Genomic DNA, 21,656 nt, shown 5'->3' with positions numbered 1-21,656 from the left:
ACACTTAGTGTTGGGAGCTGCATTAGTGGATCGGCTTCAAATTGATAATGCCACACTCGATCTCATTGTCAAGGTTATTCCATGAATCCTCACGTCATTCTGGATCTGCACAACGCGTATCCGGTTGAGATAGCTTGTTTTCAATTCTGCAGAATCAGCACCAGTTACGCGAATCAAAGAGGATGTCAATTTACACTTGACACGGTTTCTAGAGAATCGTGCGAAGGACAAGCCGTGCTACGTCATTAACTCCATCGTTATAGCATTTCAACAGCTATAGCTAGCCAAACGTGGGAGGATAAATAGAATTGATAAGCGTATGCCGATGGGAATGACGGAGGACGTCCAATGTAATGTTGATAACCAGAAACAGAACAACCGCAAACTACTGATCGGTAATGATCGTTTAGTTGGTTAGTAAACGCCGGAACGTCAAGCGGTCAGAAGCAGATCAACGGCACGACAGCATGAAGAGCTTGTTACTGTGAGTTCCCTTTTCCGATCGTTAAATCTACTTCTCAGTGTTTTAACCTTTGGTTCGAATCCTTTCTCTCGAATAGCGTTTTATGTCACACGGTAATCGTGCTGCTGCTGTTGGTGATGGACGTGTCTGGCCAGAACAATACACTACTGGTGCATCCCTGCGATCCTGGTACGGAGGCGTTCGTCTGTTCGGTAGCGAGTTTCGTGTACAATACCGGCAAACAGCAGCATTCGAAATTGATTCACACAGGCGACAATCGTAATGTGCGGCTAGGCTTTCCGGATTCAAAAATACCTTACGTGCTCAGAAGTCGAGGCGACCCCACCATCCCCACTTACGATGCCAAACTGCACGAGGAACTCAATCGGCCTCCAGCCGTGCAAGTATCACTGGCGCGAATGCGTAAGCTAGAAATTCCGATGGACTTGCAGTACGGTGACTTTACCCAAAACAGGATCGTGGAGGTGATCGCTCCGGAACCGGCCGATTCGGGCTCACAGTATGCCCTTCGTTATCTTGATTTGTCCAGAAATTCGTTAAGCGATATGGAAAAGCTACATGTGCTCGTGAATCTGGAAACGCTTATACTGGCGTACAACTTCCTGGAAACGCTGGAAAACACGGTGTTCAGAGGCATGCACAACCTCACCACGCTCATACTGTCGGGGAACGGATTCGAAGAGTTGGATCTCGCAATACTCCCACCCTCGTTGGTGTGGCTGTGGGTGGACGGATGCTATATACGAACACTAAGCTTGGAAGGGGCACATCTACCGGCGCTGGAAAAACTTGCGGCGATTGATAATAACCTGCATTCTCTGAACGTCACTATGCTGCAAACTGTGGCACCGAATCTAGAGGAAATATTCCTGTCGGAAAACGTATTCAACAAGAAAACGATTGACGCCTTGCATGTTGCATTGGACCAAGCCGGTATCGCGCATGATGGATTTGAAACGTATGGCGATCTTTTGCGTATTCATTATCCGGAATTGCATAACGACATGTCCGATATCCAAGAACATCTGGAATCGTGGGACGCAATCATAAGCATCATGGCGGTTGTGTTGAACTTGTTGTGCATTTTCGGTTGGGTTGGGTATCGCGTTTGGCAGACGAAAAGGCAACGCGGGCAGTTTAATGTGGCTTAAACGGGAATCTAGTATTCCATTGTCTGAACCAAGTCAACTCGCTGATTTGTTAAACCACCGATTGCTGCGACCCCCATTTTAACGTGTCCCGTCATCACAATAGTTAATAAACGAACGCCATCTTAATGATAGTGATGCTTAATATCTATTTCTATGTTTTCCATCGGGTCCGTTTCACCTTCTTTTTTGGTCCAATCGATTCGATATCAGGAACGATATCCATTCAAGCCATTGAACCTCGCACTGTTTCCGGTGGCTGGGAGTTACCAGAAGGTAACAGTTTGTTACCACCACCACTGAAGGAACCCTCACCCATCGGTCGTAGCTGTACGAGACGCTGTGCCGACGTTGTCCGTGGATCGTCGCTTGGTCGTTTCGTCGTAACACCGCCATTGGCCGCCGCATATTCGCTGATCGTTACGGCGATTGGTTTTTGTGACTTTTTCATCGTCGCCGGTCCCGTCGCCTGGGGGCAGAAGTAGTAGGAAGGTGGTCTGGCCGGTGGTGCCTGTGGATTGGTGAGCTTAAACGATTCGATCGATTCCAGCTCGGCACTGTCACCGCTCGCCTTGGCCATCTCCGAGGCCGCCACACGTCCCATCGTCCCTTTCGGTGACTTCCGGATACCGTTCGGTGCCGCTCCTGGGTCATTGGTCTCGTGTTGCTTACCGTCCACCCCATCACTGGACCCCATCCCACGGATCGGTTGCTTCTAGGGAAAACAGAGTGACAAAAGGAACCGTGTTAGTGCATCTGGGCACACGGGGCGAGAAGTGAAGTGACTGCCACTACGGTCGGTCAACCCCTACCTTCAGCTCCGCATTGTCGAACCCATTCTTGAACATACGCTTATGAACCGCCCGGAACTCGTCCATCAGGGCCGTGTGCCGTTCATCCGAAATCGCCATCGTTACCGGGCGCAACCGGCAGTTCTTTTCCTTCAAACGATTCTCCAGCTCGCTAAGGGCCGCTGCCGGTCCGGCCAGCGCTGCCTGGTCAACGCTACCGACCATCCCGGCCGTACCCTGCGTTGCGCCTGTCTTCTTCTCCGCACGACGGCGCAACTCGTCCGAAATGGCGCTGCACAGACTGTTGGCTGGTTCCGTGCTGGTGGTCGACATTCCCGGTTGACTGGCGAGTGGCAGTTGCTGCTGCTGCTGCTGCTGCTGCTGTGACGGTGGTGGTGGTGGTGGGGACTGAACGGCCGTCGAGGGAGTCACACTGTCCGCGAACAGTGGAGGCGGCGGTGGAATGATGTTCGTGTTCGATGCCAACCCCGACGGCGCAGCGCTACCTATCGAGCCCGTCGATGCGCTCCGGTGCACCTCGACAATGATCGTTTTCGTTTCACTCTGTTTCACCTCCGGGTTCACGATCGTGCCCCGTTCCGAGAACTCGATGATCGTCGTGTTCTTGCGCCGTGGATGATGCGCCTGCGAACCGGCGATCGTGGCCGATGGTGCCGTGGTGGTCTTTGCCGTCTTCACCGGTTGCACCGGTGACGGTTGTGGAGGTTGTGGTGGGGGCGGAATCGAGGGCGAGGATTTCTCGCCCGGGTTCAGCTTCAACTCAGTGCCGGCTGTGGCTGCCGCCGTACGGCGTCGTTCGTGCGAGATCGACTCCTCCCGGACGATGCTTAACCGCTTGGACGTCTGGTCACCCCAGCATGGACTCTGATCACCGTTAACGCTGCTAGCGGAGCTGTTGTAACCGCTCGATTCACCCGGAAACAGATCCAGTCCTGCGCTTGGCCGTACGATCAGTTCCAGGACGTGCGAAGATTTCATCACACCGACCGCCTCACTGAAGGACGCTTCGGCAAAGCTGTGTCCATTGCAGGACATAATTTGATCCCCTGGACGTAGACCGGCCTCTCGCGCTACACCACCTTCCTTTGTGAACTGCACGAAAATGCCCGGTTTCCAGTCCGGTCCCTTGCAGATGCCGCAACCGAGCTTAGTACGGGGTGCTACCGATAGGATGACCTTCATATCGCGTCCACAACAGGGATCCTCTAACAGTAGCGTATCCTTTGTGTCACGCGGCAAGGACACCACGTGCCAGGTTAGTGGATCGACGGCGCGTCTACAGAGGAGAGAGAGAGAGAGAAAGAGAGCGAAATGAGCAAGCAATACGCAAAATGAACGGCAATCGCCTTGTCGCAACACTTACTCCTTTATCGGCAGGATGCCAAGCCCTCGGACCTTCATGATAAGCCGCTCCTGGTTTGCGATAAACTGTGCCAGCTCCCGGTGGACGGCATCATCCACTTGGTACCCATTGACGCGTATGATCTGATCGCCAACCTAGATCGAAGAGCAATCGAGCAAATCATGTAAATGATGTCTGCGTCTGCGTGTTGTGTGCATTACCTTCAATCCCTGCCGGTCAGCTTCCGAGTCTCGCTCGATGGCGGACACGAAAAAGCCCGTCCCATACTCGAGCCCACCGCGGATCGAAAAGCCAAAGTTTGCACCACTCGTCGGTACACTCGGCGGAGCGCTTCGAAGCGCTGCGTGACTCTGGGGCCGTACCAACCGGACAATCCGTATCCGTGGCTGTGCGTTACCGGTCCCGGGGTTTCCATTGCCGGCCAGCGTTCCTTCCGCACCTCCTCCAGCAGCAGCAGCAGTAGTGAGGGCTTTATGAAGTGCGGACTTAACGTCCCGCTGGGCGCGTGTCTTTGAAGTCGCGATCCGAAGTGTCATTGTGGTGGTCGCTGGTGCTTGACCTGCGCCACCCGCTGATGGATGATGATGATGTGGATGATGGGCGCTCGGGCGCGCATTGTAGTAATCGACCATTTTGCCTTTTGCGAACGCGCGATCCTTATCGATGTCGGTGGTGGTCTGCTGACGTGCGAAAGGTAGCGCTGGCTGTCTGTAACGAGACGAGAGATGAAGACGTTTCAGTTGATGTCGTGTTAGCGCAGTGAGCGGTGGCGACGGCTGTCCAAAATGTGGCTCGTCTTCTCGGCGAATTAGCTAATTGTCTACTTAGGAGCGTGCTGCTGAGGGGGGGTTAGAGGAACGGAGGAGAGCCATTGCAGCATCACCGATGGCGATGGGAAAGCAGCAGCCGAGTGTATGCATCATTGGAGTTACGTTGCTCGCTAGTAACCCCTCATAGTCTTAGGTTGAGGTGGTGAGCTAATAGTACGCTTCAATGGACGTGTGTGTGTGTGTGTGTGTGTGTGTGTGTGTGTGTGTGTGTGCGCACGTAATCCCCCATCGAAGAGGCAGAAGATTCATGTTCCTCTCTAATTATCTCACCCTCAAGCGCTGAACTCGCATTACATTACATCACCCCGGAGCAGCATCGACTAGCTTACGAAGAAGCGACGGATAGTATAACGAGACCGCCCGGTTTCGGGAATTGGTTGCTGACTTCACACCACAAGACGCGGCAAAACACCGGATCGTCGTGGTTCGAATTGAACCTGAAGCACCCATCGGCTGTTGACGGACCGCTCTGCCCGGTTATGCTCATCTAGTTGGCTGGATTGGATTGGTGGCTAAAAAGTGTGAAATCTTGGCCGATCGCAGGAGCCGGAGTGGTACCTGGTAATCATCGCATAATCATCGCGTGAGAACTCGCACCCGAACCATCGTCGTCCATCGTCATCGCCTCTCAGTACAGCTGACGGGGCTGGTGCCATCTCGGTTAATGTAATGTTTGAGAGACAATCCCCGCTATGAATTGCCTCCCCTACGCAGCTTCTGGCCGCACAGCACAACCCCCGATTAACCCCTGGAGCCAATCAACCGGATTACGTGCCCGCGTACGCACTCCGAGGAGGACCGACCGGGGACCGTCACCGATGGCGTCGAAAAGTTTCGTCGAAAGCAAAGCATCTCTGCCCGCTCGGTTCGGCCAATTTAATGGACCCTTCTCTATGGTTGATTTCTCGGCTGATCGGTGGGGGGTGGGGCCCCAAAAAACTGGGGAGAAAAAGGTTGAAAATTAAGGAAAAATCCCGCTGTTGCTGCCGGTGCTGGGGCACTCGCGGAACAATAGGTCGAATCGATTAGGGTCGATCGAGGGTTCCGGTTGAGCAACTTCCACTCGCCCTCCGGTTATGTCAACTTCGCGGAAGGCCCGCCAAAGCGCCGCCGCCGCCGTTGCCGCCGAAAGCGCAGAAATGGGGTCTTTGGAGAGAAGAAGGAGAAGGGTTCAGAAAACAGGGATAATTACTGACCAGGTCCGATCGTTGATCGGCCAATTCCTGCCGCTAACCTGCCGATCGAACGATCGATCGATCGATCGATCAATGCAGCACCGAACCGCCAAGACCCTCTGACCCCGTTGTGCACTGGGCGTAGTAGGTGAGATTGGCGGTCTTCTTATTTTGATTGCGCCCCCAAAAACCTAGAGGAGCTCGAGTTGAGTGATTGAGCCCGAAAGCCTGAACCAGGAACTATCTCTCGTCAGTCAAGCAAACACACACACACACAGAAACTTCACTCGATATATTGCAGAGCAAAACGCACTGCAAACCGGGAACTCCAGTGTCCGCCGCAAGAACGTTATCCAACCGTAGACTCGACGAAACCGGTTTTGGGGTCGATTACGCCATTGGCAAACGGGCGGACTGGCCACTGGGCTCCCGCAGGCTAGAGCACACTGTCAGCTGTTTTATCCAGGTGTGCGATTCCTTCAGATGCTGCCTTGTGCGGCTACTGACCTTAGCGTTATTCCGCCTTCACAGGAACACAGTTACGCCAGTGGCGCTAGTGTGCTGTGTGTTGTTGGTTTTGTTTTTTACTAGACGCGTTTATTGTTGTGCGTCCCGAGGGTCATGCAGAAACGCGAAGCGCGACATTGAAGGGTACTGGTCAGTTGTTGGACCCTCTTGAAGCTTTTTCCGACCTTCTGACTCCCGACTGGGACTGTAAGTTTCACAGTTTTCTCCAACCGATTCGATCGATGCTTCAGATGCTGATACTAGTGGTTGAAAGTGAAGCGATAAAATGGCGAGCGAAATCAGCCATCATTCGCTGTATCTGGTGCACTCGCAGATCACTCTGCAGAGGGTGGGGTGTGTAAACGGGAGGGTTCAATGACGGTGGTTGTGATGCTGTTTACTATCCCGTACATAAAATTTGCGTAATAAGCACTCAGACGACGGTGGCTGCTACTGCTGCTCAGTGACCTGGCGTAGAGTGCACACCGTTCCTCCCGTACCATGCCCGTCGCTCCATCTCGGGCGGCCTTCCCCGCGTGCCTAGAGACCCGCTAGAGAGCAGGCGGCATGATTGTTATTATTATTTGTATTCTTTGTAGGCGCACTTTTGTTTCATTTTGTTGTTGTTGTTGTTGTTGTCTGTGCCATTGCGTGACAGCATGCCGCGCCTGGCCTCCGGGGTAGGGGTACTCCCACGGACATGTACACATGTATACGGCATAGGTATGAGAGTTTTTCCAGCTGGTAGCTGGCCGGCTGGACGGGGTTTTTCCTCGTCAGCCCCTTTCTGAAGGGAAAGGAAGGTGGTCCGAGGGAGGGTTGTAATAGGGCTTTTAAGAGCAACAACCAGAGAACAACGAACGAGAAGGGCGAATGGAGCGAGGCTTATCAGCGGCCGCCCTCGGGATGCCAAGAATAGAAATACGAATCGCATAAGGAAGTGGTCTCGAGAGGGTCTTGGCGTGGCGGGAGTGGATAAGCTGGTACAGTTGTTTGATCCAACCGTTTCCGGATAATCTAATCATGTGGCTGCCGCTTTTTCTTGTTCTTTGCGGACCCAGAAGCCTTGTAGCAAGATGATGTAGTAGTTACTTTGATACTAATATTGCCTTGATACTAATATATAATAAGTTTTTTTTAATGACCTTTGCTTAAATAAAACACCACAACCGAAACATTCGTGTACTCTTGTACCGCAAAGGCTTTATATGGGCCGAAGTATTATTGAATTGAAAGAATAGAAATGTGTAAAAGCATCTACAATGATACAATATTCATATTTAAACATGAAGTTAAGCAGACGTAAGTGTGCATTTAATGCAGCCTTACATAAAAGAATCCACAAACATTTGAAATATTTACTCCATTTATTTTTCGCAAAGCACGTTTTTTGGCACCGACTCTGAAAACCGAGGAGCAATTGTCTCACATTTTTGTTTGAGTTTATATATTCTACAGTTGTGACGATATAGTCGAGCGTTACTTGGATGGTCGCGTTATAGTGAAAATCTAGGAAAGCATACTAAAGCCCGTGGTTTTCATAGTTTCTTTTGAGTTAGTCACATTTCAATTTTGCAAGGATCTTTTCAGGGATCTGCATAATGTATCTCTGCAAACGAATTCAGAATTTTCTTAACACGCTAAGCAATGAATATTAAGACAACTGGCCACATTCTCAGAGCCAAACAAGACCGCATCGAAGTCACAATTTCCATCATCAACTGTTATCTATATGCGCTTTACGAATGCACGAGCTTCTGCTCGCCATCCAAGGGAAACGAACATAAAACTGGCGCATTGTTTCGGTGCTGAACCGTCATTCGGCTTTGGCTCATCCTTTGCCCCAGGTGACAATTTGCAACTATAATTGCGTTCTAAAGTCCGCCCAGTGCCACCTGCTGCGCAGCAGAGCACCAGAACGTCACGCTGTTCTCTTTGGTTCTCGTTCCGACCCCGGAACCATGCATCAACGTGCACGGCACGCTCATGTCACCCCGTGCGGTGCTCATCGGTGGAAAGCATTACCATACTCTCAATGTCACCTCCCCACGGGAGGAGGGAGGGGGGGCGGGGAAGCCCATTTGTGATGGGTAACGGCGACAACGACGACAACTCATGTGAATTCATGTCGGAATGCTGTGATGCCATTGCAGAGCATCGCCAGTTGCGTGCTGCAGAGCGAGTATTGTTTCGGAGCGAGCGCGATTTCGTCATCCATCCATCAGCTTCCCCCCACGAACGGCCTTTTGGCCCTCTTCCGTTGGTCCGGGGACCGAAATGAAGCCTGGGAAAAGCTCAGCGTGAGAGAACGCCCGGGCAAGGCCGTCGCACAGCCTCCCGGAATGCGATCGTCGTTCAATAGCGAACAGTGCGAGGGCGATCGCGATCATCTTCCCCAGGTTCTACAAAAAAAAATCACTTCAAAATACCGAAACATCGAGTTCAGGGCTAACCGAACCTAAACGGGCCAAAAACGGTAAGACCCCGATGACGGAGGGATCATCATGGTTAAGCGATTGAATTGACCTTCATCGTGTGGCTCGTGGCGCATCATCCAAGCCACCACCAGCTTTCACTTGGTGAGATGAGCGAGCCCAAAATCAGCATCACCACCGAGATCGCTGGTGGTCCGGCGTTGGCCACGTGGATAGGGTTTTTTTGTTTCGTGAATTTTAAGCGCCCAAGCGGAAAGACAAATCAACACAAAACGAAAAACAAATCAAGGCCAAATGCGGCGTTCGAAATGGCCACTTTTCCTGCGTCAGGGGCTTGCTCAGGCTGCTCTCATCAATCGCTGCTACGATGAACTTGATCATCCTCCTCATCATCATCATCATCATCTTCATTGCCAGCCAACATCTTCATCATAATTATCGATCACACACGCGACGGTGGCAGCGAGGTGGAAAATGGGAAAATGAAATGTCGAGATCGTTGGCACTGTGTGCGTCAACCCCCCCCCCCCCCCCCCCTTCTCACTCGGTGTGCCTGTTCCGAGACGCCGAGACAATATTGTCTGTTGAAAGATTGGGACACCAAAACTGTTGACAATCCAAGTTGAACGTCGCAAAGCAACCGCGATTGCATACTGCGTCCGTCATGCTCCAGATCCTGCTTGACCACAGCGTGATCACCGCGAAAGTCGCGTCTAGTCGGCTTTGCGAGATCCGAGAGAACCGGGCGTTGCCTTTAATACGTTTCGTAAAATCTTATTTAGTCCAGCGAACGCAAGGCGCACGTTGGTTGCATGGTCCGCGGGCGGTTACAGATTGAAACGGTTTATGACCGCAGGTCGACGGATCGACCGCACAGTCAACTTTCACGCTTCGCGCTTGCACAAATACCGGAGAAGATTTCCAACGAGCATTTCCAGGAACCAGGACCAAAGCCCACCGGTGCACTTCACACACGATTAAAGTGTTTCACATACTCCGCGATGCGATGCGGGCTGCCGAAACGCCAGGCGGTGGTGTTCGCGTTCCCAATCCGGGTGTTGCATCAACCTTGCAAGCAGAAGAGCTATCCGACGAGATTGCCTTTTACGTCGTCGCCGTCAGCGGCCGATCAGCGAGCTTCTTCGGTTCGACCGGTGCTGTCCGCCAGCACAACGTGACCAGGTCGTTGAAGCGAATGCATCCTTGAGGGCGTTCATCTCACACGCGAGCATCGGCAGCATCGGCAGCAGCGGCATGCCTTGGCAAGTGTGTTCCATCCCAGCCACCAACCCAGCCGAGATTAGCAATTTCTGCTGCTTGCTGTCGCACTGTTCAATGAACTGAAGAGGCTTAGGAATGAGATGGTGGACAGGTGGAGCGGGGGATGCATTGAACATCGGAGCGAACGGATTCGATTCGTTATGCTCCATTCGATTTCATTTGCCCCATATGGTGAGAAAGAGGTTGGTAGACGGTTAGAGAGAGACAGAGACAGAGGGCTCCGCAGCGCGAAGAAGCGACCGCGATCGCGGGATTCGCGATCATCACACGCGAAAAGGGCAGATCGAGGGCGAGCGAACGCGCGCGCGCTCGAAAAGCAAAAGCGCAACGGAATCGATCGAGGCGACCGGGGAGTCGCCACGGAGACGACTTGGTTCGGGCGTAATAAAAGCGAAAATTGAACAATTCGCGGTCCCACAATTTATTTCATAACGCAACCCCATGGAGGAGGAGGGAGACATTTTGGGGCCGTTTCGCGGTGGGAAAAATGCTGGCACGGCCAGACAGCAGAGTGCGGCCAAGGTATTATGCGTTCCCCAGCTTCGCCGTGCTCGCTTCACCACACCTGAAATGAACGAAAAATAAAAGAAGAAAAAGAAGAAAAAAACGAACGACATGCCGCCCTGCACGTGCAATTAACTCGACATTATTCGGTGGCGCGTTCGGTGGCGCTCTGATCGCGTCGGCCGGATCAGAAGGATGAGATGGAGGCTGTGTAGCCTTTCCGCAGGGCGTCAATGTACGTCGGCACGGGTAAGCTATCCGGCGGTGCATGCAGGCGCGGGGTGCATGGTTTTGTGATGGAGATATGTATGTTTTGCAATGCAACATTGGCCGCGCGATACACGTATACGTGTGTGTACCGCGGGTGCACTAGAGGCCTGGGGCGGTGCTGTTTGGCTAGCAGGCTGGTGGTTGCCGTTTGTGGCGTTCTTGGCAGCTGGCCGGTAGTCTGACTCGATAAGTCTTGTGAACCCCTCTCGTTTCGAAGTAGTTTTCCATTCGTTAGCATCATTTCGACCTTCATATATTGTATGAAGCCATGCTTTTCAGTGCATTCGATACTATTTGGATGGATAATTTAATTTTTTACAGTTAAAAATTGTTGAGCTTTGTTTGATCTGATACTGTGTCAATGGTTACTACGATTTACAAAAGACTCTTGTACAACACTTGCTCTAAAGAGGAAATTTTTGCTCTTTCACTATTTGGTTTGAGTCCTCTAGAACTATCATTTTTGAGGAATTCCATTTTAACGGCGTATCTGTATTTTTTTTTTCATTCCAGAATGCCAATTATCCAGTCACTTAAGATTGCATTTAAGGACTTAATCTTGCGCCTTGGTGTAAAAGCTATTCTGCTGTAACATGTTGCTTAAACGCAATGCCATCCTAGAAGCCCGGATGCCTTAGTATCCTGTAACATAACCTCCAAAGTGTTCCAAACATCCCAAACCGAGCACTCCCGGTTTCGTTAATTTTCCCCAAATTGCCAAAATTTCGACGCCACACCAGCTGTGGTCTCAAGCACGGGAAATTCCCAACTCAAGCGGTCTAAACAACCACCCCTCATACAAACCCCCAAAAATGCATTAACGATGACGACAACGATGTCGATACAAAACCGAAACCAACTGGGCGGTCGGCGGGGTTGACACACAGCACAGCACGGCACACCAGAGTCCCCAGTGAGAGGGGCCGGGTACCTGGTGGCATAATCGGGTGTTGGGAAAGCGGTGCTACCGATGGCGTAACCTTTGTCGATGCAGCACAGTCCACCGTCCTCTTGTCGTCCCCCTTCTAAGCCACAGCTTGTTTCGGAAAACTGTTTTGCACTGGCAAAGCGTGTGCGCCCCAAACTGTTGTCGCTTGCGGGGGTTTGTATGTGTCTGTGTGTGTTTGTACATAGTGGGACCCCCTCCAAGGGAACGACAATTAAAAAATGTTGTCGCAAAACGCACCGGACCGGCATTGAGGGAAACGCCATCCCTAGAAGTGAGGGTCATCCGTTGGACAGAATTAAACGGAATGTTTTTGGAAGTGGCAGAGTGACAAGATCGCGACAGACGCGACACTGATCCGAACATTAGATAAATCGTAGTAAAACGATAGAGGATGCCCTTTTGGATCTACTGACACGGAAGTGCCGACTGAAGCGGATCGTTCACATCTTGCCCACAACAGATACATTCTCTGTCGTTGATGACCTTTCATGGGCTGTGCTAGAGCTTAGTCTGACATCCCTCACATGAGCTAGGACATATTTCGATCATTAATCTATTTACTTCATGGGCGAAGCCTTAATTACTTGCTGTGTGGCCATCGCAAGCAAAGGGCTCATCGCATCGCACGGCGTCAACCGCCTCCTTGGTTCAAGGTTCTTCATCTCGTGTACCATCGCAACGCAGAGTTTTGGTCAAAGAGCAAATACTAACGGCAGGTATAATAAAGCAAATGATTTTATCGTGATGCTCCCGGCCATTAACAGCCACCGAAGCCACCACAAATGCCCGTCACTCGAGTGTCTTCTAGCAGCTCAGGTAGGTGAGGCACGTTGTAACCAACGACAAGTCTCCGACCATCATCAGCAGCAGCATCACCATCAATGGCACCAGCGATGATGGGGTAATTTTTTTCCAATTAATATTTATTCGCCTTCTCAGCCTCACACACTGGCGCAGCGTGTTTGTGTCGAACGTAACCTGTTGGCAAGGTTGTACACGACGGACGGTGAGGTCGTCAGAGGCAGAGCATAAAACATACAAACGTACGTCACACCATCGAGCATCGAGCACGATCTCACGATTCGCGCGGTGGCTCTCTCTCTCTCGTCCCAAAACCCAATCGGAGAAGCTCCGGCTACTACTGCTTCTGCTGTTGATGTCGTTGTCACCCGCGAAGTGCGGAAGGAAGTTACACGCACGATTGCGGCCGTGTCGAAAGCGAAAGAAAGTGAATTCCTGCGTCGCCATTCGGTGGCGCGCGACCGGACATGGAGCCAAACCATTCCAAATCAATCATTTAGCTACCACCTTTCCGGTCGACCAGCAAGTGTCACCAGAGAGAGAGAGAGAGAGAGAGAACAAACAGAGAGAAAGGGGTGAAAGAAATGTGCGAATAAACCGAAATGATGACGATCGAAAATAAAATAGCGCTAAAAAGAGGATCTCGGGTGAGATCGAAAGCGAGCGATCGTGCAGCGATGGCCGACGATGTGTCCGCTGAACCCGCTGATGATTAAGGGTTACAGCGCTCCATAAAGGGTTCCGAGAATAAACCTGGCCAGAGAGATAGAGAGAGAGAGAGAGAGCGTGCGATCGATGACGAAACCAGCAAAAGCCCAGCGCCAGAACCGGACCGGACGTTACAGATTTCTCTTAAAATCACGTTACCGGATGTTCCGTATGTTCCGGTCCGGTCCGGCCCGGCCCAGTTTTGTGTTTTATGTTGAAACGGAATGCCCGCCAGCGCACACCGGCTAGTGCACCATATTTTAATGTTCCCTCTTAGTTATTTAGTTATTTTTTGTTGCTGCCATTTACCATCCGTGTGAGTGGAATCCGTGGAGTAACTGTTCTGCTAGAGCTGGCACACGGCGCTGCTGCTGCTAAACCACCTTGCTGGATCGTGATCACTCTGGATGCCGATGCCTGGCACGGTACCAGATAACACTCGCTCGCTCGCTGGTACGGCTGCTGCTGCTGCTGCACCCTCGAACCACGGGGAAGGCGAAGACCTTATAGAACACCGCGTTGACCGTTTTGCATGCTGCGGTGCGGGTGCTCACTAAACCATCTCTGCGCTCTGGCTGGCTGCAGGCTTCCACTTAGTGCCCGATCGACTTCACACACACCGAATGCAACCAACCAAGCCAACCGATCGCCGCTTGTGTAGGTTTGAGGATCGCCGTACCACCTCGCTTAACCTTCTTTTGCACTTTTAAATCACCTTTTTTTGCTGCCGGAAAAGGGAATCTCCGGTATCTTACTCTCGAAGCATCGATGAGTAATCGGTCTCAAGCCGTTACGCCTCACACACAGGGGGAGCGAGAGAGGGAGCGAAAGAGAGGGATAGGGCGAGGCCCACTCGGAAGGTTTTAAAGGAACACACGAACAAAAAAAAAACAACATACAAAATCAATCCACAACAACAACAAAAAAGTTGTCAACGCACAATAGGAAATATAGTAGTGGCCCCAACGCGGTTCGTGTTCACAACGTCATCACCAACTCTTTTATCGTTTCACCGGCGATCACTTGAGGAGGGAACGATGAGGATCACAAAACACACTCACACACACACACATGTACACTCGCTCAGAGAAGCCACAAAACGCGGGTTGAACAAGCGAGGATCGCGGAGCCCGTTTTTCGACGTGCGGTTCGGTCGAGATGCGGATCGGCACTAGGGAGCAGCGTGGTGTGGTCGCTGCCGCTGGACGAAGCGTTGCTCTCGCTGTGGGGCCACTCAGCGAAAGCCGTCCCCGCCGCGAGGCTCCGGTTTTGTGTTGGGAAAGTTGGAGTTGGAGTTGGAGATCGCTGGTGTGTTCCGTGGACCCCATGATCTCTCGAGCCCGGCACAAGAGCTGCATCTCTTTGGAGTTCTCTCGCTCCAGGAGCACGCTTTGTCCATTCTCTCTCTCTCATACGCGCTCTTTCGGTGTATCTCTCTGTATTTCTCCCACCAGACAGAACCCTCCAAATGCTACGCTCCAAGAGCCCCACGCGACGGTGGCCCCTGCTGCGATGGTGATCGTTCCGCTTGAAGTGCTCGCTTTTACGTACGCCGCAGGCGATTATGGGCTCTGGTCTGGTGCTTAGAACCTTTGCTGCTTTTGCTGCATGATGATGATTCTTAATCCTTCACTCCCTACAGGGCTTCTCTTCGTGCGGTTACGCTTCGCTGCCCACCAGCAGGTGTGTCTGGGGTGTGTGCCATCAACAGCTGGAAGGGGAGACTTCTTCCCGCATGTGTGGTTTTATTTGAAACAGATGTACCTTGAGCACGGAACACCCAGAACACCGCACCGTTGCAATCACCCCCTAACCTCGTGACCCTTTGCCAACAACGGGACCGAGGTGTGAGGGTTCGACGGCCTCAGGAATTGGCTTCCGGTACGCGTTAGTTTGCTCCTCGATGGCAGGTTGCTGTCAGATAGACGCAATGGCTGCTCAATAGTGTGATTAGGGTTGTGGTAACGAATAGAGAAACAAGAGAACAAGGTCCCTTTTTCGGAACAACGTTAACCCCTGCCTCAGTCAGCAGCTATAAGCTGTCAGCGTACAGCGGTTAGACGGTGACCATAACATCGGTCACAACCACAACAATCGCCACAATTCCGTCCGCCATTAGCTGAGCTCCTGCCCGTGGTCAATCAGCCAGCGATCGCGAAACTATGGTTTCACAGTTCGTTTGACGCAGATCGATTGGTTGGCTTGGCGGCTGACGACTTTCATTGCCATCTCTGGCACTGACCCGGAAAAAAGGCTCTCGCTTTTCGGGTCCCGCCGGGGCCATGCCGTTGCTGTTGTTGTTTTCACTGGTTTCCACTCGTTATCGACACTCCGGGCGAGCGAGCGAGCGAGTGCGCACCATCACGGTCGGTGGGGTTGGTTTCGTTCGAATGGATTGTTTTCCATTTTGTGCGAACATGATTTCGGTGTCTGTTTTGGTTTGCCATTGGCCAGGGTGTGGCATCGGGCTCAGAGGCCAGGCACTGGTGATTCGAGAGAGTTTTTAATTGCAATGATTTCTACCATTTCTGCCAGGGACTTCTTATCGGCGCTTGGTGCACCATACTGGCGTAAACAAGATGCAGACTCAGTGGCACTGTAATTTGTGGATTGTTTTAATTTGGGGCTTTTCTCCTCCAATGTTCATGGCTCGCTTCGCATCATCAACATCAGGATGGATCTACGTAAACAAGTGCTCCACACAATCATGTTAAGGTGCGAAAAGCGGTTTAAATGCCGAATGTTGGTTTGAAGCTGTTTGATACGAGACCAACTTTGTGAGATACTTGGGAATTTTCTGTGACATAACCTGCAATATACAAGGTATAAAAAAGATTGTGAATCTAGTAGACTGTAGAAGTCTATTAATAGCTCAAAATAACGCCTGGAGCTTTATTAGAGCAGAGTTTTATTTTTTTGTCGAATCCTTGGTCCTAGATTCAATCAGTTAAACCTCCTCTAGACCACCCACGGACGTACAACTCGATCTCCCTCTTAATGCGCCCCATATCCTCCGAATCGGCCGGACTCGGTGCCAGCCAATCAAGCGCAACCACTTCTCCCGGGATGACGAATGCGTTGGACTGCACATTAACGTAGTCGGTAATCGATACGAGACGCGTCGGGTCTAGCTCCGCATTCACATACAGCACATTGGTAACGCGCGGATCGTCCGCTCCAAAGTGTAGATTCGTCAGACGGACACCATCGTACACGACCTGCTGATCAATCCAATCGCCAAACACCGCACGACAAGTGTCGATAAAATAGCGATAGGTGATGCGCGTCCCGAATGGACTATCACCGGTGGCGGAGGTCAAAAACCAACCAAACTCCGTGCACAGCTGGTACAGCCGCTGCCTAATGCCCAGCACGGCATTCGTCGTTACACCAACTGCCTCGTACATGGCGCTTGCGATATTGCTCTCGAAATCGAACGGCACACACTCGAACGCGGCATACCGACGCTCGTAGAAGTTCGCCAGCACCTCCAAATCAGTACCGGCCGTATCGGCCTCCAGCTCCTGGCACATCCGGACCACTGACTGTGGATTTGCTTGACCGTACATCTCCTCCTCGATCGAACTTTTCAGCCCATAGAAGAAGGTCTCGATCGTCAGTGGGTCGTCGGCTACGAGCGGTTCGCAGGTGCGAAACAGCTCCGAAATTCGCCCATATCGTCCCGCATCGATAAGGTTTTCGGCGGTACGGAACCCACGCCAAAGGATCCCGAAGCACGCGTCACTACCAAGGCGCCGTATCGTGTTACCCATGTCCTCGCCGTACTCGTTAAAGTTGACCCGTGCGATCACGGACGCCACCGATCCCCAGGCACCATCGATGAGCTGCGGGAACCGCTGGCGTGCCCAGATTGCGACGGCACCACCGTAGCCCAAACCATGCAGAACCACCCTGGCGTTCGGATCGCGGACCACCTCACGTCGCAGGTAATCGATCCACTCGATCAGATCGACCAGCGATTGTTCGACGCTCAGGAATCGCATGTTTGGCGCGGAGTAGTTCCTGAAAAATTCGAACAAAGAAAATTGGAACCGTCACAACCGACCAGTAGATGACTTCCGGTGTGGTGTCGCTGTCACGCGACGTTGCTTACTCAACCGGTGCGCTACGACCGTAGTAGCGATGCTCGTTCGCAAACAGCCAGGCACCCTCGCTGCGAGCGATGTCGTGGAACAGTCCGTTCTCGATGAAGTACCCGTTGATGGCGCTGTTGCCACCAACGACGATGAAAATAGGGCCACCGGGACGATAGAATTCGTCGTTCGAGAGGTAGTCAAACTCGAACGTATCCCTATTCTGGGCGTCATAATGATCGACGCGTGTCCGGAAGCGCAGTGCCTCCGATCGGTTGGCCACGTAATCACTGTGCGGATGAAGTTGTGCATCCAGCACAAAGGGAAGCCGCAAGGGGCTCTCGCTGGCCACGAGCGGAAGACATATGGTCGCCACCAACGCCACACGCCAGAACACTCCACGTACGACCATTTTGGGTACGACGGAAACCTATACTGCCGTCGAGTGACCGTGGTTCCTTCTCAAGAAACAAGCGACAAGCGATATCTCCAGCCACATAACTGGAAACGGATAAGGATTATCGTGTTTCTTGCATAATCACAAACCGGGGGTTGTAGATTGAATTTAAACAAGCCAAAACGAGACAGTAAGTGATATGATAAGCTATTGTAAATTGATAACACAGTTGCAAGTTGAACGATGTGGGGATGTCAGGTGTGCGATAGCAGAGATATCATGACGCGATTGACCGGCTGGAGAAGGAGAATATTGGACTCCTCGGAGATAGCAGATGGCATATGATGGTTGGGGAAGTTACTTGCACCCGAACGCTCGATCGGACACATGAATTTGATTTTCAAATAGCAATCCATGTGCTTGATACACAAACAAATTACGTTAAGTTTCTATTAATACAAAAAAAGCTCATAGACAATGCGATCGCAGAAGTTAGAATGGCCCGCTGTGTTTTTAACATTTAAATTGTCATGTTTAATACAACATGTAGTACATGACTTATTGAAAAAGCGAGAAAAAACATGTGAAAAATGTATATTATGTATTTGGATCAGGAAACTTATTAGGGAACAAAAGAGGCTTATTTTGTTATAGAGTTTGATAATAATAATTCTGTATTTAACATGAAACAAACGCAATCTTGAGCCTTTTATTCCTTTTATCTCACAGCACAGGGGTCGAACTTGCTGCCGAGCTGATGCAATCCATCGGCCACGTGTTCTTCAGCCCACTGGGTTGCGCGATAACGTTCACTGTATTATCGCTAATCCGCGAAGCTGGTGTCTAGCGAACTAAATTGCCTGATCGGAAGTGGCTTTGTTTGTGCGTAATGATTTTTATGGCTCATCTTCCTACGATACGATCGAGCGATAATCGAGTTGTGGCAGGTGTTCTGTGCAGGCCGCGCGCGCAAACGCAAAACAGGAAGTTCCACTTTATGCTATTCCTCTCTACCCGTCTCCTTCTTTCTTCTGATCCTCTTAGAAGCAAAAGAGAGCATAGGAAAAAGTAGACGTCAGTGGTAAAGGTAATCGATAAGCCATCAATTACGCAATTATTCTATCAGTAATCCCGCAATTAATCCGCGAATGTAACGGGGTTGTAATCAGGCGAGATATTGTATGCAGCGCCGGTCAAGCTGGTGGCTGCGCTGCCAAACAGTTGGTTATCAAGGGCAATGTGAAGCCCTAAGAACGAAAGCAATCCTCTGTCCTAATCTTCACCGTTAGTTGCCGCGGTGGCTCTGCTAAAGCAGGTGCCACGAGATTGTCGCGTTATCAACGAGGCCATAAATTCCCCAAACAATCAACCACTAGCCCGAATGTACGCGCGCGTGTCCCAAGCGCCTCGGAAGAAAATGTATCCAGCAAATTTAATAGAAGGCCAGCATTATCAAGGCCCCTGTTTTATGGTTTAATGGAACAGAAAAAAACAACAAATTCTCTTACATTACGCAAGCTACACCGGCGGCGTCAATCCGATCAACGGATCGAGCTTACTTCCGGACGGCGAACGGGCTGATCTGCGAACCGAGCCAGGTGGTGATGTACTGCTCGACCATGTGCTTGGTCTCGAGCATCTCCTCCGAATCGTAACCGGAAATGGAACGGATGTCCTCGGTGTAGAAGGCGGCCGGAGTGACACGGGCGTTCGACAGAAGGTTTTGGTACTGGGTGATCGAGACGTAACGGAACGGATCGATGCCACCGTTGGTGAAGAGCACGTTGGTGGTACGCGGATCGGTCGCACCGAAATGGAAGTTGGTCAGGCGGACTCCGTCATACAGGACCTCGGATGTCAGCCACTCGCCGAACACGGCCGCGCACTCCTCTAGGAACAGATCGTAGGTCACCTTCGAGCCGAAGGGCTGCTCGCGCGAACGGGCCGACTGGAAGTAACCGAACTCCGTGCAGATGTGGTAGTTCAGCTGGCGTAGACCATAGTCCAGGTTCTGGGGCGCATCCAGCGATTCGTCACCCAGGATCGAGATGAAGTTCTCGAACGATAGGTCGAAGCAGTCGCGCACGTCGGCGTAGCGGTTCTTCAGATATTCGGCCAGCGCTTCCATGCTCGTGTCGAAGCTATCGTCCGTCAGCTGGTTGCACACGTTCTGTACGTTCTCGATATCGAAGTCCTCGAACATGGAGATCTCGAGCGAGAGCGTCATCAGGTGGAGGAACAGCTCGACCTGTAGGGCGTTATCGGCATCAATCGGGTCACAGGTGTTGAAGGTGCTGGACACACGCTCGGTCAGACCGGCATCGAGCAGGTTCTCGATCGTGTGGAACGCGCGGAAGATGGCGCTGTAGCACTCGTCGCTACCCTTGACGCGGATCGTGTTTCCAAAGTCCTCGGTGAACTCACTGAACTCAACGGTGGCGCGCACGGTCGCACTGGAACCCCAGGCACCATCGATGATGTTCGGGAAGCGCTGACGAGCCCAGGTGGCCAGAGCACCACCGTAGCTGAATCCGTGAACGATGACACGGGCATTCGGGTCTCCCATCACCTCGCGCTTCAGGAAATCAATCCATTCGATCAGATCGAACAGGGCCTGCTCGGTACGCAGGAAGCGCAGGTTCTCCGACGAAAGATCCCTAAGGGTAGTACAAAGTTGGAGTCAGTAAGTGAGAAATCCAATTACTGGAACTGGTTTCTCAGATTTATCTAACTTACTCAGTGGGAACGCTGGTTCCGAAGAAACGGTGCTCGTTGTTGGCCAGGAAGGCTCCGTTCAGGGCAGCGACATCGCGGAAGTGACTGTCCTCCAGGAAGTACGGATTCAGACTGTGGTGTCCACCGACGACCACAAACAGTGGGCCACCCTCGCGGTAGTACTGATCGTTGGTCAAGTAGTTAAACTCGAACGTGGAACGATCCTGCGGGTCGAAGTGGTTGATGCGCGATGTAAAGCGACCCTCCGTCGTGTACGGACTTGGTTTGTAGCCCTCCGGGACCTTCGGCAGGGGACCGTATCCACCGAACATCTTGCTCACTAGCTCCAGCGGCAACGTACCCTTGCGCTTCGGCACATTCTTGGCCATGGCAACCGATACGGCCACCATTGCCACCAGCAACACCACGGACAGCTTCATTTTGTTTTAACTCGAACTTAAGGACAATATCGCGGACTATCGTATCCTCACCAAACCTTCCTCACGAACTGAACGGTCAGCCTGGCACCGGCGCCCCGTTAAATACTTACCAGCGATCCTGGAACTCACACCGTACGCGCCACTCAAATAAGTAAATACTAGACCATTGCATCTAATCAGCGTGGCAATTTACATTACAACACCAGCAGCCCTCCTTCAGAACTCATCCTAAACACTCTTTGGGCTGAATAACAGGGGAAGGTACAAGAATGTATTTACCTTAATGTGGCCTAGGTGCCTAGGTGACCATAAACCGATCGCTTTATCAACGGTTAAGGTTGACGGCTAAGGCGATACTTATTACCTTATTGCGATAAGAGCACGGTCGCAGTGGCTGGTTCGACGTAAGCAGATGATGTCGGTGGTTATGGTTTTAGGGGCGAAGTATGTGGGGTTTTGGTGAAGTGCGTAAGCAACACAAGAGCACGCACACATCCACAGCAGTGTCAGCAGATTGCTTTTGGGATTAGGATTTCCCTTTCGCAATCTGAGGCAATACTTCCGGAAACATCGATCAAGACTATCAGCGGGTATTTATTTGAATTTTTGGTTGATACTACTAATTAAATTGCAAATCAGTGGTTACTTTGACATTTACATACCGCAGATTAAATTTAGTTGAATTTAGTACATCCAATTGCTACTGTCATTAAAATGGCCTACTAAAGGAGGATGGGAGATAT

The 21,656-nt window shown here is 51.5% G+C and overlaps 4 protein-coding genes across 4 annotated transcripts; 1 reads left to right on the top strand and 3 right to left on the bottom strand.

Moving 5' to 3' along the window:
* Positions 1-396: 396 nt before the first annotated feature.
* On the top strand, positions 397-1,776 carry LOC125948903 (uncharacterized). Its single transcript, XM_049675439.1, has 2 exons — positions 397-484; positions 561-1,776. The coding sequence occupies exons 1-2, from the start codon at positions 468-470 to the stop codon at positions 1,633-1,635; spliced, it is 1,092 nt and encodes a 363-aa protein (XP_049531396.1). The 5' UTR covers positions 397-467; the 3' UTR covers positions 1,636-1,776.
* On the bottom strand, positions 1,767-14,426 carry LOC125948836 (uncharacterized). Its single transcript, XM_049675306.1, has 5 exons — positions 13,577-14,426; positions 4,008-4,515; positions 3,808-3,941; positions 2,445-3,720; positions 1,767-2,347 (listed from the first exon to the last, which is right to left on the bottom strand). Exons 2-5 carry the CDS (start codon positions 4,437-4,439, stop codon positions 1,859-1,861), a joined length of 2,331 nt encoding a protein of 776 aa, XP_049531263.1. The 5' UTR covers positions 4,440-4,515; positions 13,577-14,426; the 3' UTR covers positions 1,767-1,858.
* A 1,780-nt stretch (positions 14,427-16,206) lies between these two features.
* Positions 16,207-17,773, bottom strand: LOC125948878 (putative serine protease K12H4.7). The gene is made up of 2 exons (XM_049675401.1): positions 17,382-17,773; positions 16,207-17,290 (listed from the first exon to the last, which is right to left on the bottom strand). The coding sequence occupies exons 1-2, from the start codon at positions 17,771-17,773 to the stop codon at positions 16,207-16,209; spliced, it is 1,476 nt and encodes a 491-aa protein (XP_049531358.1).
* Positions 17,774-19,313: 1,540 nt separating this feature from the next.
* LOC125948874 (putative serine protease K12H4.7) lies at positions 19,314-20,913 on the bottom strand. Its single transcript, XM_049675396.1, has 2 exons — positions 20,495-20,913; positions 19,314-20,415 (listed from the first exon to the last, which is right to left on the bottom strand). The coding sequence occupies exons 1-2, from the start codon at positions 20,911-20,913 to the stop codon at positions 19,314-19,316; spliced, it is 1,521 nt and encodes a 506-aa protein (XP_049531353.1).
* Between the last annotated feature and the right edge of the window lie 743 nt (positions 20,914-21,656).

The sequence above is a fragment of the Anopheles darlingi genome, chromosome 2, assembly GCF_943734745.1.
Source record: "Anopheles darlingi chromosome 2, idAnoDarlMG_H_01, whole genome shotgun sequence".
NCBI classification, from domain to species: domain Eukaryota; kingdom Metazoa; phylum Arthropoda; class Insecta; order Diptera; family Culicidae; genus Anopheles; species Anopheles darlingi.
Note: the sequence above shows the minus strand (reverse complement) of the source record. Positions and strands in the feature narration are given on the sequence as shown.

Excerpts from the sequence above, each read along its gene's own strand:
- LOC125948878 (XM_049675401.1), bottom strand. The coding sequence starts at position 17,773 with ATGGTCGTACGTGGAGTGTTCTGGCGTGTGGCGTTGGTGGCGACCATA. Across the intron at positions 17,291-17,381 it reads GGTCGTAGCGCACCGGTTGA|GAACTACTCCGCGCCAAACA; the intron begins GTAAGCAACGTC and ends CGAATTTTTCAG.
- LOC125948836 (XM_049675306.1), bottom strand. The coding sequence starts at position 4,439 with ATGGTCGATTACTACAATGCGCGCCCGAGCGCCCATCATCCACATCAT. Across the intron at positions 3,942-4,007 it reads CTGACCGGCAGGGATTGAAG|GTTGGCGATCAGATCATACG; the intron begins GTAATGCACACA and ends TCTTCGATCTAG. Across the intron at positions 3,721-3,807 it reads GGCATCCTGCCGATAAAGGA|ACGCGCCGTCGATCCACTAA; the intron begins GTAAGTGTTGCG and ends TCTCCTCTGTAG.
- LOC125948874 (XM_049675396.1), bottom strand. The coding sequence starts at position 20,913 with ATGAAGCTGTCCGTGGTGTTGCTGGTGGCAATGGTGGCCGTATCGGTT. Across the intron at positions 20,416-20,494 it reads GGAACCAGCGTTCCCACTGA|GGATCTTTCGTCGGAGAACC; the intron begins GTAAGTTAGATA and ends TACTACCCTTAG.